The sequence below is a fragment of the Gossypium arboreum genome, chromosome 5 (assembly GCF_025698485.1).
Source record: "Gossypium arboreum isolate Shixiya-1 chromosome 5, ASM2569848v2, whole genome shotgun sequence".
Lineage (NCBI taxonomy): Eukaryota > Viridiplantae > Streptophyta > Magnoliopsida > Malvales > Malvaceae > Gossypium > Gossypium arboreum.
The window spans coordinates 92,984,177-93,005,993 of NC_069074.1; the positions used below are offsets into that span (position 1 = coordinate 92,984,177).

Below are 21,817 nucleotides of genomic sequence, written 5' to 3' on the forward strand. Positions count from 1 at the left end.
ACGTGTATGGGCTCATTTCTCATTAAATTTCTCATATATATACACAATTTCACGTTATGTAATCATACAACATATATCACCATATCTCTCGTAATCTAAATATATTTTTATAACAACTTATCTTGATTTCATCTTGTTTCATATTTAAACTTAAATAATCAAAGTATTTGAAATATCATCTTTATGCAAATAGTACACATGAGGTATATAATTCCATAATTATGAATAAACACATTTATCAAACATTTTCCATATTCATATACCAATGTCTCATGTCTCCATATATCAATAACCGTCATTTTCATGAATTCGAGTTCAATTTCATAATTATTTATCTCAGATTCAATTTATTCCATGTCGAACTTTATTCATTAATACGCTTGAATTATCAATACATATAGACAAAGACATTCAAGATGAACAATTATATAATTACAAATGAATTCATTTATCAACCAAGTTCTATAATCATATCTTATCAACTCGTACTTCCTGTATCACATAATTCCATGTAACACTTACCAAACTTTGTCAAATTAGTGAACGTCTTACGGAATTGAGTACTTCGTTTACACGATGTCATGGTTCAACTATGGTCTTATACACATCTTCATATATCGATGTCATAGCCCAACTATGGTCTTACACGTAATCACATATCACATATCGATGCCATAGCCCAGCTATGGTCTTACACGAATCACATATCTCACTGATGCCATATCCCAGATATGGTCTTATACAGTAGCATATATCACACCGATGTCATATCCCAGATATGGTCTTATACGGAAATCACTTGTCACTTGTAGCCGAAGCTACCACTATTCACTGATCAGGTAGCCGGAGCTACCATTTTTCACTGATCAGGTAGTCGGAGCTACCATTTTTCACTGATCAGGTAGCAAAAGCTACCACTTTTCACTGATCAGGTAGCCGAAGTTACCACTTTTCACTTGTCATTTGTCCTTGATTAGATAAGTGTAGCCGAAGCTATTACTTATCACTTTCACTTATCCTTGATCAGATAAGTGTAGCCGAAGCTATCACTTATCACTTGTTGCCATGGTCCAACCATGGTCTTTTCCTTCAATTCATCTTGTCACTGAACTGAAATGCTCATTTTGATCATTTATTCAATTTTCATGCTTTTACATTATTCACGATTTTATCATCAATACATATGAAATAACACATCATGAAATCATAAAATTAACAAATAATCACTAAAATCTAGCCATATAAACTCACAAGTACAAATTTTGTATTATAACGATAATCATAATTTTATAATAAATATTCCACATAAAACATTATATCATTTCTAATCCAACACTTATCGATTATAATCGGGCATATGTTTAATTTATACATGAGTCATTCATATATTTTTCCTCCTCCTCTCCATCCACATCCTTGGTATAAATAACACACTTGTAAGTAACCTTATCCATAATTTTCACTAATTACTTATGTGAATATTCAAACTATCCACCCGTGTCGTAGTCATTAAATTATTTATATCTGGATCTACGACACTCAAAATTTAGATCCGCTAATTTTTCCTGAAACTAGACTCACATATCTTCGTACCATAAAAATTTCATAATTTTTGGCTGGGCCAATTAATATAGTTTATTTATTGAAGTCTCCCCTGTTCTGCTGTCTGACAGTTCCGACCCTTCTTTACTAAAAATTAATTATCTCCTTGTACAGGATTCTAATTATGTTCCCATTTATTTATCTTGAAAATAGACTCATTTATAATTCTAAAAATATAAATTTAAGCCCATAATTATTTTTATCCAATTTTTGATGATTTTACAAATTCAGAACAAGGGAACCCGAAATCATTCTGACCTTGTCTCACAAAATTTATCATATCTCATGATTTACAACTCTATTGCTTACATAATTTCTTCTATAAGAAACTAGACTCAATAAGATTTAATTTCATTTTTTATTCATCCTCTAATTCCATTTCTACAATTTTTGGTGATTTTTCAAAGTTAGACTACTGCTGCTGTCTAAAACAGTTTTAGTGCAAAATGTTGATTTCCATTTTGTCCCAAAGTTCACAATTCATACAATTCAGTCCTTGCTCAATTAACCCCTAAATTAAGATAATTTTCTCAATTAATACTTTTCCTAGACATTATAAGTTATTTCATCACTATTGAAATTCAGAATTTCTACATAAAACTCTACCTTCAAACTCTTTTACAATTAGGTCCCAAACATTCACTTTCTATTTAATTCTTTCAATAAAATCAGCATATAAACAATTTAAAGTTCTAATTCCATGCCAAATCATCGTATACTTCCAGCACATATTCATATCAACTTAATCAAAAACTAATGAATTTAACAAGTGGACCTAGTTGTAAAAGTCACAAAAACACAAAAACCTCAAGAAATAATGAAGAATTGAACTTACTTGAAGTAAAAATATGAAAAACCAGCTTAAGGGAACTCTTCCATGGTGTTTTTGCTGATGAGAATGTAGAAGAATAAAGAGAAATCTAGATAATTCCACTTTAGTCCTAACTTTATTAATTAAATTTTGTAATTTTCTAATTTTGCCCTTAATTCTCCTTATTTTCTTGCTGATTTCATGCCGTTGCCGTCCAGCCCAAAGATACCTTGGGTCTATTTTCCTTTTAAACCCTCTTTCTTTTATCATTTAAGCTATTTAATCATTTCCCAAAATTTTGCATTTAATACAATTTAGTCCTTTTTGTTCAATTAACTATCAGAACTTTAAAATTTCTTGACGAAACTTTAATACTAACTTATTAACACTCCATAAATATTTATGGCTCGATTTAAAATTCTTGAGGTCTCGATACCTCGTTTTTTATTCTAATTATTTTAATATTTATTTTTAGTACACTATTCACTACTTCAAAATTTTTCCTAACTTCACATTTAACTTATACTCACAAAATTAATAATATTTCCTACTCATTTGTCTAATTTAGTGATCTCGAATCACTGTTCCGACACCACTAAAAATTAGGCTGTTACAACCCATCGATGCCTTATGTGGGGTTAAAGTTGATGATGATTCCATCGACGCATGTACTCCCGATCGCGGCCTCATGAAAGGTTGTCTTGGCTTTCTACAACGACATTTCCTACTACTTTCCTCCTCTGACAATGGATATATCTTACCATAAAGTCTAAACTATGTCATGTAAACCAAACAGGTCACCAAATCTGATGGTAGAATTGGTTCACACATAGGTATGAAATTGTACCTATGTTCCCAAATGTAGATACATTTGGCATGGAATTTAGGTCAATTTTCATCCACTAGTTTTAGGAGTCACCTTAAATGTACCAAATTTCAAGATGTATTTAGCGTTAAAAGACCTTCGATTAACTTCAGGATGAATGTTTGTGCGTATTGTTGTATTTCAATGGCACTAGTAGAGTTGTCAATATAATTAAAATTGTCTTCTAACTATTTCATCTCTATCTGGCTACTACTAAACTTGTCCGACACACTACCTAATAGTTACTCACAAATTCAGCTCCAATCGCCAACGCATACTACCCCCGTAACGGCTGCCCCATCAATCGGTAAATCGAGTTGTAAATCCTCGAGTCTAATTGTTCACCCATCGCACAAAAGATGGAATGTGTGTCTCGGGTCTCCATCTTTCCACCAAAACGCTAATAAGTACGGAATTCAAGTTAGTCCCCTGAGCATACGAGACACGTGCTAGAATCCTACCTCTTGCAAGTGTTGTTCAATAACACGCGGTGCTTTGCAGTTAAATTGTGTATGTACATCTTGATAATTCAATCTTCGATCTGATTATATAAACATAAAAAAATTATAAAATTAATAATGTTAACAACTTATTAATTATATTAATTAAAATTAAAAAGTTTAATAATATTTTCTTATCAATTGCAATTAGATGTCGGAAATGTGTTTGTCATCCAAATGAATAAGCGGCATTCACATTATTAAAATTATAAAAAAAAATTACCAAATATAAAAGTAAGATAATAAGAATTTGAGAGAAATTGAATGAAAAAGTGATAATAAAAGAATTGAGAGAATAAATGAATAGGATTGAGAAAATAAGATTTGAATGCAAAAGAAAATGAGTTGGGTATATATAGCAAATAAACTAAGAGTAGAAAAAGAATTTTAGCCGTTTGAAAAAAAAACAGTTGGAAATTAGCTGTTGGATTTTTTAACCGTCAAAAAAGTTATCATTGAACAAAAACGCATACAGTAGGACATATTTTTTGTTTTCATTTCTAAAAGCGACCTATTTTCTTAAATTTAGGGAAAACAGCCTAATTTCCTAATTAATTTTTAAAACCAGCTGCTAATTTTCACCTTATAATTCCATTCAAATAATAATTCTATTTAAATTGTAATTATTTTTAATTAATATTTTTAATTATTTTTAAATGTGCAATTATTATCATTTCTATTAAATTATAATTATTTTTAAATGTATAATTATCATGGCTTAACTTCCGACATAATGGCATTTTCTGACTCACTATTTTTCTTCAAATATCGGTGTCCGACAGACATCGGTAAGAGAATATGACCCTCTAAAGGTAACATAGCCATGCATATGTGCACCTTTCCTGCTAAGGGTTATACACTGCAGCTCCTTTTCGCTGTAAAAATGTAATCTAATCTTATTTTTGTGTTTTAGTTGGTTGCTGCTGGAAACTGAAAACCATATTATTACTATATTTAAGGCCCACTATACATTTGTCTTTGTCTATATCCATGAACATTGATTTTATATTTTTGTCTTCTTTTTTCTTTTATTTTTTCCCTTATATTCTCTATATTTATTAAGGCCTCCATTCTTCCACATCAAAGCTAGTAATAGTAGCTAAGGAAGCAACTCGAAACAGTAAAGAAAATTATTGCAATCGATGTAAATATAACCAATATGGATATATTTAATGTTTTCTAATTTTTATATGATGTTTGTGTAAATGCCTGTGTAGAATCAAGGAGATGCTTGCTTTGCTTTTTGGCAATTATTATATTCTGACAAAATAAAACTCATAATTGTGCTTTCGTTGACGTTGTATATTTATTTTTATTTCCTTTGGGTTGTGTTGTTGAGTGTTGACTTGAGAGTCTTACTACTATTGAGCAGTGGGGGGCTTCTATTCTTGAATTCTACACTTTGTAGCTACAAGGAGCAAAATATGACTTTTGGGGCTGGGATATCTTTGAGTGATGGGAGGTTGACTGTGTTTGGGAACTGTGTGTTGCATGATGTTCATGAAAATGTAGTGATAACACCAACATCAGGCCCTGGGGATGCAATGATCAATGGAGCTTTCATTGGAGTTAAATCAGACCATAAGGGAAGCAGAAGAGTTTTTCCTATAGGAAGGCTTCGGTATGTTCATCTTCATAGCTCTTTAAATGCTTTACTTTTCTTTTTTAATTCCTTATTCATGGAATCTGCCTCTATATGCAGTGTAGAAACAAGACTAAAACTCCTAGGTTGGTGATCAAATATTTCAATTTAATTTTTAGATGATTTTGACCATAAGATAGAGTTTTGGATCTCATTGGCAGGGAATTGAAGTTCATGTGTGTTTTTAGACATAATTTCTGGTGGATGACTCAATGGATGGGAACATGTGGAAAAGATATCCCCTTTGAAACCCAATTCTTAGTTGTTGAAGTATGTGATGAAACTCATATTGAAGATGGAGATAAAGCTGAAGCTCAACATAATTCAGCAGTGTATGCAGTTTTTTTGCCAATACTTGAAGGTGATTTCAGGGCTGTTCTTCAAGGGAATGAACAAAATGAGATTGAGATCTGCTTGGAAAGTGGTAAGAAATGCATCAACTTAGATTTGATATAATCTGAATTTGGTTGGTAAAAGTAAAATGGAGGCCCTTGTACTAGGAATCAGATTGCATTTTGCCCCCTTTTACTCAAAAAGTGGGCAAATTAGTCCTTGTACATTAGATTAAGAGCAAACTAGTCCTTCTGTTAATAATTTCATCCATTTCTACTACTAAAAACTGGCCCTTGTATGTCAAAATGAGGTACACATAGATCTAACATACATGGACTAATTTGCCCATTTTCTAGTAAAGGGTACAAAATGCAATCCGACTCCTAGTACTAAGGCCTCTGTGGTACCTTCACCAAATTTGGTCCTATTTATAAACTTTTTAGGATTGTTGATAATTTGCAGGTGATCCTGATGTTGATCAATTTAAGGGCAGTCATTTGGTTTTTGTAGCAGCTGGATCAGACCCTTATGATGTTATCACCAACTCAGTGAAGTAAGTTTTTACAGTCTTCTACAAATGTAAATTCCCTTTAGAAAAAGTTGTATCGCTTTAGAAACAAGATTGACCAACTCAGTGAAGTAAGTTTTTACAGTCTTCTACAAATGTAAATTTGAACACAATGATCGATCACGTTGTATCACAAATTAAACACAGGACCGTGGAGAAACATCTGCAAACCTTTTCTCACCGAGAGAAAAAAAAGGTGCTTTCTTTCTTTCTAACATTACACCTTTCATGACTATATACATATATGTGCGTGTGTGTGTGCGTGTGCTGCTCTCAAGACTTTTTGTTAATAGTTCTTGTTTGTTTTCAATGCGTCATGGTTCAGATGCCAGATATTTTGAACTGGTTTGGCTGGTGTACATGGGATGCTTTTTATACTAATGTCTCTGCTGAGGGCCTGAAGCAAGGATTAGAGAGGTTTTTGACTCTTCTTTTTAAGCAACACTATATAAAAATCATATGATTATAAGTTGTAACTAGCTATTCCTTTTTTGCAGCTTGGAGAAAGGTGGAACTCCTCCTAAGTTTGTCATCATCGATGATGGATGGCAAATGGTCGGTATGGATCCGACCGGCATCGAATATAGATCTGATTGTACAGCAAAGTAAGTACCATATTTGGTTTTTCTTCATTTCTCAATAAATTCTAACTATTTGGTCTCTTTTCTTGTTTCTAGCTTTGCTAACAGGTTAATACATATCAAAGAGAATCAAAAATTTCAGAAAAATGGCAAAGGTCACAGAGTAGATGATCCAGCAATGGGACTTGGCTATGTTATTAGTGAAATGAAAGATAGATATGCTTTGAAATATGTTTATGTATGGCATGCAATAACAGGATACTGGGGAGGAGTTAAACCTGGAATTACTGAAATGGAACACTATGAACCAAAGTTAGTATATCCTGTTTCATCACCAGGGGTTCGGTCGAATGATTATTCTGATGTTTTGCAGTCCATTACTATCAATGGTGTTGGTTTTGTGAAACCAGAGAAAGCTTTTGAGTTCTATAATGATCTTCATTCATATTTGGCATCTGCTGGTATTGATGGTGTTAAAGTTGATGTTCAAAGCATTCTTGAAACTCTTGGAGCTGGACATGGTGGAAGAGTAAAACTCACTAGAAAATACCATCAGGCATTAGAGGCTTCAATATCTAGCAATTTCCATGACAATGCAATTATTGCTTGTATGAGTCACAACACTGATACTTTATATAGGTAGCAATCTAGTCCAGTTCTACAATGGCAGGGACCTTTATGGATTTTCATGACTTAACAACGATTTGTTCATGCAGTGCAAAGAGCACAGCTCTTATGAGAGCTTCAGATGATTTCTTCCCTAGAGATCAAGCTTCTCATACGATTCATATTGCATCGGTCGCTTATAATACCCTTTTTATCGGGGAGTTTATGCAACCAGATTGGGACATGTTTCATGTAATCTAACAAGTTATGATTCTCAATGTTTTTGGAAGCTAAATTGAAACTAAATTCATTAATTCTCATGCTAGAGCTTACATCCAATGGCTGAATACCACGGAGCTGCTCGTGCTGCAGGAGGATGTGCAATATATGTCAGCGACAAACCTGGACGACATGATTTTAACCTGTTGAAGAAGCTTGTACTCCCCGACGGTTCAGTTTTGAGGGCGAAATATCCAGGAAGACCAACTAGAGATTGCTTATTTTCTGATCCAGTCAGAGATGGCAAAAGGTTACATATAATGTAGACTAACTTGCTGTCAACTTCCCCCTTAATTTACTTATACACACTTTGATTTTGCAGTCTTTTGAAAATATGGAATCTAAATGATTTTACCGGAGTTATCGGGGTATTCAATTGCCAAGGAGCCGGTTGGTGTGAGGTTACGAGAAAGATGGTTAACCATGATGAACTACCTGGTACTATCACAAGCATTATAAGAGCTAGTGATGTTGAGTATCTGTTTCAAGTAGCTGAGGATGGTTGGATTGGAGATAGTATCTTATATTCACATCTTGGTGGTATGTTATGAAAAGCTCTTATATTCACAATCTTATATGTGTTTAAATTTCGTGTAATGAACTTCACTGATGACAACTGCAGGAGAGGTTACTTATCTCCCAAGAAACGAGTTTATGTCGATTACGTTAAAGCCCCGGGAATACGAAGTTTTTACCATTGTTCCCGTTATGGCATTGTCTAGTGGGTCTAAATTTGCTCCTATAGGCCTAACCAAGATGTTCAATTCAGGAGGGGCTATCAAGGGATTGAAATTTGAAACTGAGAATCCTGTTGCAACTGTTATCATGAAAGTTCGAGGCTGTGGTCCATTCGGAGCATATTCATCAACTAAACCGCAAAGGATAACAGTTGATTCGGAGGAAGTGGAGTTCGAATATGAAGGCAAATCCGGTTTGGTTACTTTTGCACTAAAAGTCCCAGAGGAAGAGCAGTACCTCTGGAACATTGTCATTGAGCTATAAGGAGATTCGAAAGTTTTATTCCCTTTTCAGCCCTTGTTTGTCGATGATTTCCTACAGTTCGAACCATTTCCGAATGAGAATTTCCCTATGAGCTGACTTCATTTCAAGAATGAAATGTGTAGGGATTAAATAATGAACCTGGTGTAAAACAACCTTTTCATATTGAAATGACTTTTATTTTTTTATCAAATATTGACACTACAGTAATCAGTCTTTGACAGAAAGCTCTTCTAAAGGAGGAATAGGCATACTTTTTGCTGATCATCTTTTCAAAATGAATATGTATATGTGTGTGTGTGTGTGTGTGTATCAAGAAGCATTTATTCAGCATTCCCATAATATTCCAAGCTGTTTTGAAGAAAACTCAATTGTAATGAGTTGAATATTGTTGACCTCACATATGATTTCTTCCTACAACAGGCAGCTCAAGAATATGTTGAAGCATTACAGGGTGTGACTGTATAGAGCAAGTTTTGTTCATTTATTGCATAGATAGCCTTTTAGATTTTTTTTTTCTTATGGTCCTTGTTGATGGAGGAATAGACATTGTATAAATGAATTTGGAGAGGCCTGCTTTCAACTACCAATTTAGTCTGTATATGTAGGGGAATTGGCAAGGGCAGGCCTTCCTTTTTGGTACAAGCAAGCAAGGACAATTATAACAATGCCTAGAAAGAAAAGGCCAAAAGGCCTGCCGACTTTCCCACTTCATATTATATCATTATTATCGAGGTGAAGGTTTTTTAACTCTACATTTAATACATTGATGGTAAAAAAATTGTACTATCATATTTATTTTTAATATTTAATATAAATATTTTATTCTAAAAAGACATTTGGATTTTGATTACCAAACATGTATTCATCAAACCTAAAAACAACAGTTTTTAAGATGTTGGGTTTTAAATTTTCGCATAGAATTGAGGTTAACGGCTTTGTAGGTGACGTCTGGATTCTTTGGAAAGAGAATGTGCAGGGGACTATTCTCCATCATCATCCACAGTTTGTCCATTAACAGTGTACTCTTGGAAATGGGCATCGAGGGTTTCTGTGCACTTTTGTTTATGCGAGCCCTGAAGAAAGTGGATGTTGTGGAGGGTTTTTACGGTAGGATTGATTTACTAAAATAAGATAGAACTGTAATAAAATAATTATTATATGGAAATGAAAATTCGATTCATATATTATTTTTATTATATCTTCTATGTGTGTATTAAGTATGTGCACATTTAGCGTCTAATATTTAACTTTGTCAAATTAAATTATTCATAAGAACATTGTTATTATTAATTGAGTTTGTATATAATCTCAACATTCTTTGGATTCTGATCACTTCAACCATAGGGCGTGATCTTGTAGGATCGTACAGTGTTGACAATAATCTTAGAATATTTCTAATGCTACAAATAGTGAGTGACATCTAATAATGCATCACTGCAACCCAAGTTACAAAAAATCGTGATTCGATATAACTTTTCTGTGATAATGTCATCATATAATATTTCTTTGCCCTTAATATCTAGATTGAACACAAGTCATAAAACAATTACACTTGTATAGCCTAATATCTTGTTTCTTGATTTCTTGAGTAGACTAAAATAAATTCATATCCACTCACTTGAGTATCATAATGCATTTTTAGTCTCAATAGATAAAGAGGCCTGAAATATTGCTCCCATTTTGTAGGAGGGACAAATTTTATCTTTATCACTCACATCCCACTATATAGATTATGGCATACCCAACATCAGTCTTTATAGTACAACCATTTAAACTACAAATTTTCATCATATTTTTGCCCCAATTTTCAATCCATGCAAGTTATATTAGTCAAATAATTTATTCAAAATGATGAAAATAATTTTATAAAATTATATAAAACATAGTTTAATTTCTTTATAAAATTGTATGGTTTTTAATTAATTTCTAATAATTTTATATTTCTTTTTAAATTTTTGTGGCTTTTAATAAATTTTTATCATTTTTAATTAATATTTAATAATTTTTATATTCAATGAGTGTCCAAATTCAAATGAACATGGACAAACATTTGTTCACTTCATTGTGTACTTATTTTAAAATATAGTTTTTGCTAACGTTAGAGTTGACGTGGCACTATCATGTAAGCAATTAGCGCTAACGTGACATCTGTTAACGGTCAAATCAATATTGCTATTAAATACTAATCATCAACATCAATTAAAGAGCCTATTTGATCGACTTTGTTAATTTAGGACTCAATTGAGTGAAAAAATTGGAAAATTTTAAATATTATTTTTAAAATTGAGGATATTTTACCAATAAACCAAAAATAAACTAAAGCAAGCATCATGAATAGATTTTATTAATTAAAGCTATAAATTCTTGCTAATAAAATAAAATTAAGATTTTATTAATTGGAGCTATAAGTACTTGCTAATAAGTTCAAATTAATTTCTTCCATTCATTTGTTTGTAAATATTTACACACTTCATTACTATAAACAATTATATACTTTTATGTATATTATTATTTAAATTTCTAATCGAGTTAGTGTCATAAATTAATTAGATAAAAACTAATATACATTTTCTATTAAATAATTATTATTATTTTGATGACGTTTTGTCTTTTCATATATTCAATGATTGAGCATGTGTTAAATAGATTTATAAACAATTTTTTTACTACTACAACAACAATTATTATTGAGTGAATTAAAATATTTTTAATTTTCCACTTGGCGTATGTGTACTATTATTTGAGTGTTTAACCGTGTTTACAAATCAACTCGACATCAACTTAGTCAAGAAAATTACTAAAATGATCTTATATATTTTAAATAAATTATATTATTACGATGATACTTTTGTCTTTTTTTATTTAAAAATAATTAAAAGTTTAAGTGTTGAGATTTAAACCCATGCCTCAACATTTATAAAATATTTTATTTATCATTTTAACCAAAACTTTATTTTAATATTTTTATGCATTCCAATTTATTATACAAATTATTTCACCCCATGATAAAACAATCAGAGTGCATTTAATATTTTTCATGTGATATTTTTACATATTTAAATTCCATTTTACTCACAATTTAAACTATTTTATTATTTTAATTTCATACGTATTGCATACATGTTATTATTATTAGTTCTAAACCTTACATTAATGGTATAGTCAAAGTACAAACACAAATACAAATGTTGAATCAAGAGAATTGAACTATTATAATACAATGATTATAAAAATTTTTAAAAATTAATATCAAATTATTACAAGACAAACGATTTAAAAATTAAAAAATTCAAACAAAATCCTACTAATCCAACTAAAATTATTACTATCTTTTTTTTGGACAATATAATTATAGATTCTAATTATATCTACTCTTTTTAATAGAATGACCAGAACTACCATAGCTCCTCCTCAATCCATAAATAGGAAGGTAATGCGCTTTAGCGCACTCAAATTCATATCTTCTTGCATTAATAACAATATCCCTACCAATCAAGTTAAGACTCAATCGACAAAATTATTAATATCTTTAAAATAGAAGAAAACTACTATTTTTTTTAAAATATCATTGTTTAGAACACATTTTCTTTTTGCAAAAAAGAAATACAAATTTTCTTAAATAAGGAGTTCTCCTCCAATGATGCTCTTATGATCAAACTATCATTTATTTTTAAATGCATTTTAATACAATTTCTTTTTCTTACACCCACTTTTGTGGGTGCCCCATTACCTAATATATACATATTATTTTTCAGAAAATGTTAAAATATCATAAAAAGAAGACCAAAGCTTTCTTTAAATAATAAGGTTTAATTATGCCTCCAAGTCCTTGTACTTTTCAAACTTTTACAAATTTAGTTTCTCTAGTTTAGTTTCATTAATTTATTTACTCTACTTGTTTGACTGAAAAAACTAAAGTCTAATTAGTAACACTATAGAATTACACTTTGACCTCCTAAAATAACAAGATTTTAATTTAATCCTTTAAATATTTATAAAGATATTAGCTAATACAAGAAAGAAATTACATTTTGACTCTTATCAAAATTTATAAAACTTAATTTTTAGCCCCTAAAGAATTTTTGGGTTCACCCATGTTAATGAACTTCCATTAAATTTGAATATGTGACATTCTAATATTCAAAATTCGATTTAAAAATTAAATTCTAATTGATAACAAATATTCAAATTTAATGAAATCGAACTTTAATTTTTAAATCAGACAAATAGATAGATTAAAATTTGGGAATTAAAATCCGATGGATTAAATTTAAAAAGATTAAAGAATAGAGAGACTTGAGGCAGAATTAGACCTAATTATAAATCATTAATTAATGTGTAAAGGGGTGGCTTCCACGAAGCCAATGGATCTGAATCTCTGAAATCAAATAAATTTGGTGAAACTTCGAGGAAGCTTAGCAAACCCAATCAAAGTGGGCAAATCTATGGATCGATCTCCCACTATTTTATTTATTTATTAGTATAATAATATTTTAAATTAAATAATACTTCTACTTATTATAAAATAAATGACATAACATAAAGGTCCAATCATCCGGCATAACACATGGATTCTCACCTTTCTTGTCTTAATCTATCATTTTTCTTTCTTTATTTTAATATTAAGAATCAACATTAATCCCGATTGAGTCTTTAGCTTGATTGATATGAATATTATTGTTAATGAAGAAAGATGTAGGTTGGAATGCATTAATCTCCTATTTATGGGTTATAGATAGCTTTAAGCATTGTATAAAAAAACATATATGATTAGAAGCTATAACGAGATTTAAAAATTTTTGTTGGGTTTATTCCGCCAATCATCCTCAAACTATAAACCAAATTATAATTTGGTCTCTAAACTTTAAAAATATTCGATTTGACTCCTTAAAATGACGTAGATACACATGTTAAAGACTCAAAAATAGTGTGAGAGCTATTTTTTCACCTTGTTAGATCCAAGCTCTTCAAGTGTAAATATACATATATTTATAATTTGATTCATATTTTTTTAAATATGTTTCTCGTTATATTTGAATTAGCATTTGAATGCACAAAGATAACACTAGGCTAATGAAAGGATGCCATTGATAAAATATTGATACTTTGAAGATTTAATTAGAATGGTTTCAAAGTTTGGGATCATTCTAAAATTAGAAAAAAAGATTGGGGATATTTGATGAAATTAATCCCTTACTTAAATAAATGAAGGAAAAGAACTCTCTAATCCATCTCAATTTTGATATTAAGCAAATTGGCTTTTTAGTCAATTGTATATACATTTTATTGGTATAATAACAAATTTAATCCTTAAAATTTACATATATTTGTCAATTTAGTTTTAATTTAACACATTTACAATATTTAACCTACAAATTTAATCAAGAACATTTACACAAAATATATAAACATCAATGAATAATTTTATTATTATACCAATTAAAATTATGCATAATTGACAATGTCGTGACAATTGCCATTAGTTGCTCACTTTTGAAATCATAAGGATTAAATCGCTCCATTTTTTTTGAGAGGGATCAAATTATTAATATCAAAATTAAAAGGGATTGAAGAGGTGTTTTTACCTAAAAATCTCAACCTTCAAAACACTTCAGAATTCTTTATTAGTTTCTATTATATGCTTTTTTTTTCTATATTTAAAAAAAAAAAACTTTGATTAGTTTTCAAGCCTCAAATCTATGAAAAAAAGTTGAAAAAAATAACAATAAAGAAGACAAAGACAAGCAGTTCAAATTACACGAAGAAAACGGAGAATCAGAACTTACTATTCTACATATATGACCCCCACCCTTACCCTCACCAACGCTTTCAATTTTACTATTTTGCATTTTTATTCCTTGTTCTCTTTCTTACCAAAGAAAAAAAATTCTTTTTTTTTCTTCGGTAAAGAAAAGTATTTTATTTAATTTTCTGGGGTTTTTGATTCTTACCCATTTCAGGTTTTCCATAGACTTGCAATAAAGGTTTGTTCTTTTTTCAGATCCATTCATATTTGATCCTTTTTTTTCTTTTGTTTTATGATTTGGGATTGTTTTTCTATAGCATCGACGTTGATATTTTATGCAAATTTTGCACTCGTTCTCTTTTCTGGGGTTGAATCCTTTTACTGTTTTCTCGGGTTATTTTGATGTTGTAGGTTCCAATTAGATGCTTATTAGGCTTGGTAATGAAGATCTTCAGTTTGGTTTTATTTGTAATATGAATTGATAGTAGGGGGGTAAAAAGTAAAAACTTGGCAGATGGGATCTTGATTTGGGATTCTATTGCTTTCCGGCAATTGTTTTGTGTGTTTTAAGCATGCTTGCTAATGTTATTCTTTTTCCCTCTTGCACAAATTTTGAATTTTGCTTTATGTTAATTAGGACCTTGAGGAATTAACCAAGCATATGATTTTACTCTTTTGATGCGTGAAGATGGATTACAAAGTGCAAGTCGGAGTCCAATCCCACCTTGAAGTACGTTATTATTGATATTTATTTCAATGTATACCCTTGTTTTGGTTGATGAATATGCATTTGGAGTTGCTTAATGTATCTAGAGCTTGCATTTCTAACATTTTAATGATAATTGTTGCAGATGGGACCACTAGATGATAGGACAATGGAAGATCTCGATGACGAGTGCCTCTTTCCCTCTGAAATGGATGCTCAAAAGACACAATCTGTTGATCCAAATCAACATATTTCAGTTTCTGGTAGTTTGCCTTTCAATGGCAATAAAATGACAAGGAATGGTGTTTATAAAAGCATAAAGACCGTAGTTTTCTCGAATAAGCTTAACTTGCTCATGCCTTTTGGTCCTCTGGCAATCCTGGTTCATAAAATGACTGATAGTAGTGTGAGTTTTAGCTTTGATGTCCTTTTTTTTTGCTTGGTTTTCTTCCCAACATAAGTTGTTTAAATGCTGAGGTGGATTGCAGGGGTGGGTCTTCTTTCTAAGCTTACTCGGTATAACACCTTTGGCTGAGCGTTTGGGTTATGCTACCGAGTAAGGATTCAAGTTCTTCATTGAAATTTAGTATTTTGATGCTAGCAGTTGTTATATTGGCTCCTAACATTACCTTTTCATTTGATCGAATTTAGGCAGTTGGCTTTTTTCACCGGACCTACAGTTGGTGGTCTTCTAAATGCTACATTTGGGAATGCAACTGAACTGATTATTTCAATTTATGCACTGAAAAGTGGAATGAAACGAGTTGTTCAGTTGTCATTGTTGGGCTCGATTTTGTCAAACATGCTGCTTGTTCTTGGATGTGCGTTCTTTTGTGGTGGGCTTGTATATCATGGAAAGGAACAGGTCTTTAGCAAGGTAAAAGTATTACTATGTTGTTCGATTTCTATTTCTGCTATTTTCCCGTATTCAAGTCGCTCTAAACTGAAGTAAACTTACATTCAGGCCACAGCCGTTGTCAATTCCGGACTGCTGCTGATGGCAGTCATGGGCCTACTCTTTCCAGCAGTCCTCCATTACACACACACTGAACGCATTGTTGGGAAGTCAGAGTTGGCTCTTTCAAGATTTAGCAGTTGTGTTATGCTTTTAGCTTACGCTGCCTATCTTGTTTTCCAGTTGAAAAGTCAAACAGATCTCTATGTCCCCCTTGGCGAGGTTGGTTACCATTATTGATTAGTATCTTTCGAATAGGTACTTGCCTTGTTATTTTGTTTCCGAGTATTTTGTGTAGAATGCTTAGTGTTATGGCAAATGGTGTAACATCAGGAAGTAAACCAGAATGGAGAGAACTTAGATAACAATGATGATGATGAAGATGAAGCCCCAGAGATCTCCAAATGGGAATCAATAATTTGGCTTGCAATCATGACGGCTTGGATCTCTATCTTGTCGGACTATTTGGTGGATACCATTGAGGTAACATTTGGTTTTTGATCATATGCATCTTCTTTATGTCATGATTAGGAGCAATATGGTTGGTAGGATGGTTCTAAACGAGAGAACGGATTTTCTTAGATTTGGTCCATTTGGCACATACTTCAGTGGTCCACACTGTCTCGTGTTATCAGCAAGGATATTAGCTAGCACGTAGGGTTTTAATATTGATTTGCCTTTTGTTCTTTTCTTAGGGGGCATCTGATGCGTGGGATGTGCCGATTGCTTTTATTAGTGTTATATTGCTCCCTATAATTGGGAATGCTGCTGAGCATGCAAGCGCCATCATGTTTGCCATGAAAGATAAGCTCGTAAGTGATTCTCTGATTTCCATTTCAGAAATTCTTTTACATTTTGCTAATCAATGAATTTATCTGCAGGACATATCCTTGGGAGTGGCCATAGGGTCATCAACTCAGATTTCTATGTTTGGGGTAGGTTTTATGCATTGGATGCACCCGTTTTCTGTTGATGTTACTCCATTATGTCATATACTTCCAAATGTTGGGCGGTTTTACTTTTGGTTTTATTCTTCGATTGCCATGGCACCAACTAATGAATTAACATGTGTCTCTTAGTTAGGGTTGGCTCATTTTGCCAATTATTTAGCATTTCTCCGGTAAAAATATCATGGATGCCCTTGTATTGAGAGTCAAATTATATTTTTTCCCATTTACTCTAAAATTAGGCAAATTAGTTCCTGTACATTAGATCAAAGAACAAACTAGTCCTCTTTGTTAAAACTTTCATTCACTTCTATTGTTAAAAACTAGTGTGGTTGATAGAATAACTAGACAGTTACACATGGCATGCCATGTGTGCATCATGTTGACGTATGTGTGCATCATGCTGAAGTACAAGGACCTGTTTTTAATAATAGAAATGGATGAAATTTTTAACAGAAGAACTAGTTACTCTTTGATCTAACATACAGGGACTAATTTGCCTATTTTTTTAGTGGAGGGGGGGCAAAATGCAATCTAACTTCTAGTACAAAGGCCTTTATGGTACTTTATCACATTTCTCCACTCTTTTTACATTACATGTGATGATGTGTAAAGCATAAACAGTGTTAAAGACCTGGAGAATTTTTACTCGGAACTTTGGAGCTGAAACTAGGTTTTATATATTGGTATTACTAATATGCTGCTTCTTTTTTGCCTTGGTCTTCTAACTTTGTATTCTTTTTAAATCTACAGATACCTTTTTGTGTGGTTATTGGGTGGATGATGGGGCAAGAAATGGACTTAAACTTCCAACTTTTCGAGACAGCAACTCTGTTCATTACCGTTATAGTCGTAGCCTTTTTTCTGCAGGTTGGTTGTATATCAAGAACATCATCCTTGAGTTCAAGTAATCGTTATTATTATCCAGAACTGAAGTTGACTTGGTTTTCCATTATTTTTTACGCAGGAAGGGACGTCTAACTACTTCAAAGGACTAATGCTTATACTTTGCTATCTGATAGTCGCTGCGAGTTTCTTCGTACATGAAGATCCTCCCACAGATGGTCAGTTCGTCCGTTCCTTTGTTCGAATGTCTCATTTGGTTCAGTTTTCTCGTAAACAGTTGGTAATGTAATTGGTTTGATGTTACAGATCAAAGTAAGCAACCGGGAACCTGATGAATGACACAGTTGAATCGAGATATGGAAATTCGGAGCCCTTGAAAGATGCAAGAGGCAAGAAGCAAGAACCCATGGAGATTTGAAACAAGTTTGTCCCACATGGTGTAAATAGTACTGTTGACAGGCAGATATTCCATTTTTTTTCCAGAGCTAAATTTAAGTGCTCAATCTTTTTATTTAGGATTAAAACTATGTATTATTAATACTTTTGATTTTTGTGACTAATCAAGATTCACAAATTATTTTGTGGATATGATTACAGGTTTGGTGATAACGTGAAGAGCACATATTTGGGAGTAAATTTAGATAAATAAATTCAAATATAATTGCTATAAATGAAACATATAAAACAACATTGTGTTATTTATATTTGCACCTCATGGATTCTTAGCATAGCATGTTATTAATGGTAGGGTTCAATATTTTGATTGAAAAATTAGATTAATGTTTGTAAAACAAATTTAAGTACAAGTTTTGGTGGTATGGATTTCATTTGGTGCATATATTTATCTATAAAATTTTATAAGATAACTTATTTTGAAAAGTGAGATTATTTTCCTCTTTTATCAATTGAGTTGGTGTTCGGTTAACTTGTTAACTTGTGATACTAGCTTAATTAAGTACGTATCTTTATAATAAACATTGATACATTTTACTTTGTAACGGTATTTTCATCTTTTCTTAACTGAGTTGATACTTGGTTAACGTGCAATACCAACTCAAACACTGACACAATCAAGTGTTATAAATTGAAACACTAACAAGTGTTTTATAGTAAGTATAAATGTTATAATTATAGAAATATGTTGAGTGGTAAATGTATTGGATTTTTTTCTTTTATGAATTGAGTTTTTGAATTTTTAAATTAAATCGGATTAAATCATGTCTTTTAACTAAAGCTTGAAAAACTAGCACTGCTTTTATATATATATATATTATATAAGGGTCCACTATAAGATGATTAAAAGTAATCGACTAAAATAACTTTTTAAAATGTTTAACTTTAAAATATATTTAATATTTTGATATATATATATATATATATATATATATTATTTCATATTTAAAATTTAAAATTTTATTTTTAAATAATCATGGTTTATATATATTGAAGCACGACTTTTAAATATATGTATACTAGTTCTTTTACTCGTGTGATGTGTCATGGGCCGAGACTTTGCCTTAGATTTCGATCTTAGGTTAGCCTTCGACGCTCGCTTAGAAAAGGGTTTGACTCCTTAACCTTAACAATTAGACTTCGATCCTTGCTTGAGGGAGGCTTTGGCACCCTTAACCTTGACAATCAACGAAAAAGGAATTTAGATAGCATAAGAGAATATTGGGAGAATGTAAAATTATTCTTATTAATTGTCAAAACTAGCTTGTGGAAGGATTCTTATTAACTCTCAAAGCTAGCACTAGCTTGTACAAATGAGGGAGGGGAGTCTCTCCTTATATAGGCAAGCCAACTAGCTAGTTAAATACTATACATAGATAAAGAGTTCTAGAGCTTCTAGAATACTTTACGCGATTTTACAAGGATCCGATCATTTCTTTGGACTTTTAAAATCTTCGAGGACACTCTGAAAACCTCTCAACTCGATTTTGTCGTGCTCGCCTTGTCACACCCCAAAATAAATAAGGTTAATTGAAATGATTAAACAAGAAATGAGTCTTAAACTTGATGGTTAAATGTTAGTTATCCTTTTTAGAGAGCCTAGTTTCGAGCCGTGCCCCTATCTTTCATTTTTCCAAATTTCGACAAGGCTTTGGGCAAATTGCCATTTTCGCCCTTAAGGTTTAGAAACCCTAGTATATAATCTAATCTTAATTGCATTCAACCCTCTTTCATTACACCTTTGCAAATTCTAATAGAATTAGTTTTTCTCCTTTTTCCTCTTTTTCTCTCTCATTCTTACACCCTATTTCCTTCTTTGTGCTATTAAATATTTTCTTTCCCCTATCGAAATGTTCCCCGTTCATTGATTTCTACCAGAATTTAGATTAACGTTAGTAGCATCCGTTACTTTTCCAAGATTCGGTAAGGTGACATCATGACATCATGAAGCAGGATGTCGCAACATCATGATGAACAGAGGTGATGTCCTGACGAGGAGAATCGTCATGTCGCGATGTCATGTAGAAATCATGAAACTGACATTGTTTTGATGCAACAGAAGGTTTCCGAAGCCACTCCATCCCAATCAGAGACACTTACATCTCAACTTTAAGATTATAAGTTAGCCTGAGACAGAAAAAGGCGAGAGATCAAACTACCGCAAAAATATTGTGAAGGAAATCTAGTGGCATATGCTTTAAGTGTTGCGAAGAGCATCGGTTCAACTAATCCTTTGAATTATTCAGAGGTAGTTCAGGCTTCTGATTCTAGCAAGTGGCTCGTTGCTATGGAAGAGGAGATGGAATCTCTTAATAAGAACGAGACTTAGCAATTTGTTAAACCACCCATCGAAAAGGAAATAGTTGGTTGCAAGTGAGTGTTCAAAAAGAAGGAAGGATTGGCTTAAGGTGATATGAAATATAAGGCGAGGTTGGTCGAAAAGGGCTACAATCAAGTGGAGGGAGTTGATTTTCGTGATGTGTTTTCTCCAGTTGTGAAGCATATGTCCATTCGGGCATTATTAGCTCTTGTTGCATTACACAATCTCGAATTAGAGTGGTTAGATGTGAAAACTGCATTCTTTCATGGCGACCTAGAAAAGGACATTTACATACAACAACCTGAAGGCTTTAGGATCGAAGGCAAGGAAAATCATGTATGCATTCTACAAAAATCTTTGTACAGCCTGAAGTAGTCTCCTCGGCAATGGTACAAGAAGTTCGATTTTTTTATATTAAGTATTGGTTTCGATTGGAGTAAGTATGACAATTATGTGTATCTACAACGATTAGATGATAGATCATTTTTTCATTTTTTCCTTTATGTTGTTGATATATTAATTGCAGTCAAGCATCCATCAGAAATAAACTGACTTAAAACTATGCTTAACTCTAAATTTGAGATGAAGGATCTTGGTGTAGCTAAGAAAATTTTAGGGATGGAAATTTTGAGAGATAGACACTCTCGGAAACTATTTTTGTCAAAATAGAAATACATCGAAAGAATTCTCGAGTGGTTTGGTATACAAGATTCTAAACTAGTTAGTATTCCTTTAGCTGCACACTTTAGACTTTCGGCTTCAGAATGACCACAAATCGAATATGAAGAAAGGTACATGTCCTCGGTTCCTTATTCCAATGCAGTCAGAAGTTTAATGTATGCAATATTTTGCACTCATCCCGATATTTCACATGCAATTAGTGTAGTAAGTAGATAAATGGCCAAACCCGAGTAATTATATTGGCAAACTGTTAAGTCGATTCTTAGATATTTGAGAGGGACATTTAATACTTGTTTGGAATTCGAAAGATGTTCAGAAGATCTAGTCGACTATGTAGACTCTGATTATGCGGAAGACTTAGAAAAAATAAGATC

General features: G+C 32.0%; 2 protein-coding genes across 5 annotated transcripts; both read left to right on the forward strand.

Moving 5' to 3' along the window:
• The first annotated feature begins 4,806 nt into the window (after positions 1-4,806).
• LOC108488653 (probable galactinol--sucrose galactosyltransferase 1) lies at positions 4,807-8,979 on the forward strand. Of its 3 annotated transcripts, none has more exons than XM_053029128.1 (12): positions 4,807-5,399; positions 5,486-5,506; positions 5,582-5,844; positions 6,216-6,306; positions 6,469-6,517; positions 6,647-6,738; positions 6,819-6,926; positions 6,999-7,541; positions 7,619-7,760; positions 7,835-8,037; positions 8,110-8,327; positions 8,410-8,979. In XM_053029128.1, exons 1-12 carry the CDS (start codon positions 5,203-5,205, stop codon positions 8,787-8,789), a joined length of 2,307 nt encoding a protein of 768 aa, XP_052885088.1. In that variant the 5' UTR covers positions 4,807-5,202; the 3' UTR covers positions 8,790-8,979. The 3 variants fall into 3 exon arrangements, with proteins under 3 accessions (XP_052885088.1, XP_017648433.1, XP_052885089.1); XM_053029129.1 differs by having other exon boundaries at positions 5,261-5,399; positions 5,481-5,506; XM_017792944.2 differs by lacking the exon at positions 5,486-5,506 and having other exon boundaries at positions 4,812-5,399.
• Positions 8,980-14,430: 5,451 nt separating this feature from the next.
• On the forward strand, positions 14,431-18,625 carry LOC108489727 (vacuolar cation/proton exchanger 5). 2 transcript variants are annotated; one of them, XM_017794437.2, is made up of 12 exons: positions 14,431-14,773; positions 15,173-15,265; positions 15,387-15,647; positions 15,730-15,797; positions 15,893-16,118; positions 16,206-16,418; positions 16,530-16,679; positions 16,892-17,008; positions 17,078-17,131; positions 17,897-18,013; positions 18,111-18,207; positions 18,296-18,625. In XM_017794437.2, exons 2-12 carry the CDS (start codon positions 15,224-15,226, stop codon positions 18,319-18,321), a joined length of 1,371 nt encoding a protein of 456 aa, XP_017649926.1. In that variant the 5' UTR covers positions 14,431-14,773; positions 15,173-15,223; the 3' UTR covers positions 18,322-18,625. The 2 variants fall into 2 exon arrangements, with proteins under 2 accessions (XP_017649926.1, XP_052884449.1); XM_053028489.1 differs by having other exon boundaries at positions 14,435-14,773; positions 15,224-15,265.
• The last annotated feature ends 3,192 nt before the right edge of the window (positions 18,626-21,817 follow it).

Excerpts from the sequence above, each read along its gene's own strand:
- LOC108488653 (XM_053029128.1), top strand. The coding sequence starts at position 5,203 with ATGACTTTTGGGGCTGGGATATCTTTGAGTGATGGGAGGTTGACTGTG. Across the intron at positions 5,507-5,581 it reads AACAAGACTAAAACTCCTAG|GGAATTGAAGTTCATGTGTG; the intron begins GTTGGTGATCAA and ends TCTCATTGGCAG. Across the intron at positions 8,038-8,109 it reads CCAGTCAGAGATGGCAAAAG|TCTTTTGAAAATATGGAATC; the intron begins GTTACATATAAT and ends TTGATTTTGCAG.
- LOC108489727 (XM_017794437.2), top strand. The coding sequence starts at position 15,224 with ATGGATTACAAAGTGCAAGTCGGAGTCCAATCCCACCTTGAA. Across the intron at positions 15,798-15,892 it reads CGTTTGGGTTATGCTACCGA|GCAGTTGGCTTTTTTCACCG; the intron begins GTAAGGATTCAA and ends GATCGAATTTAG. Across the intron at positions 16,419-16,529 it reads TCTATGTCCCCCTTGGCGAG|GAAGTAAACCAGAATGGAGA; the intron begins GTTGGTTACCAT and ends GTGTAACATCAG.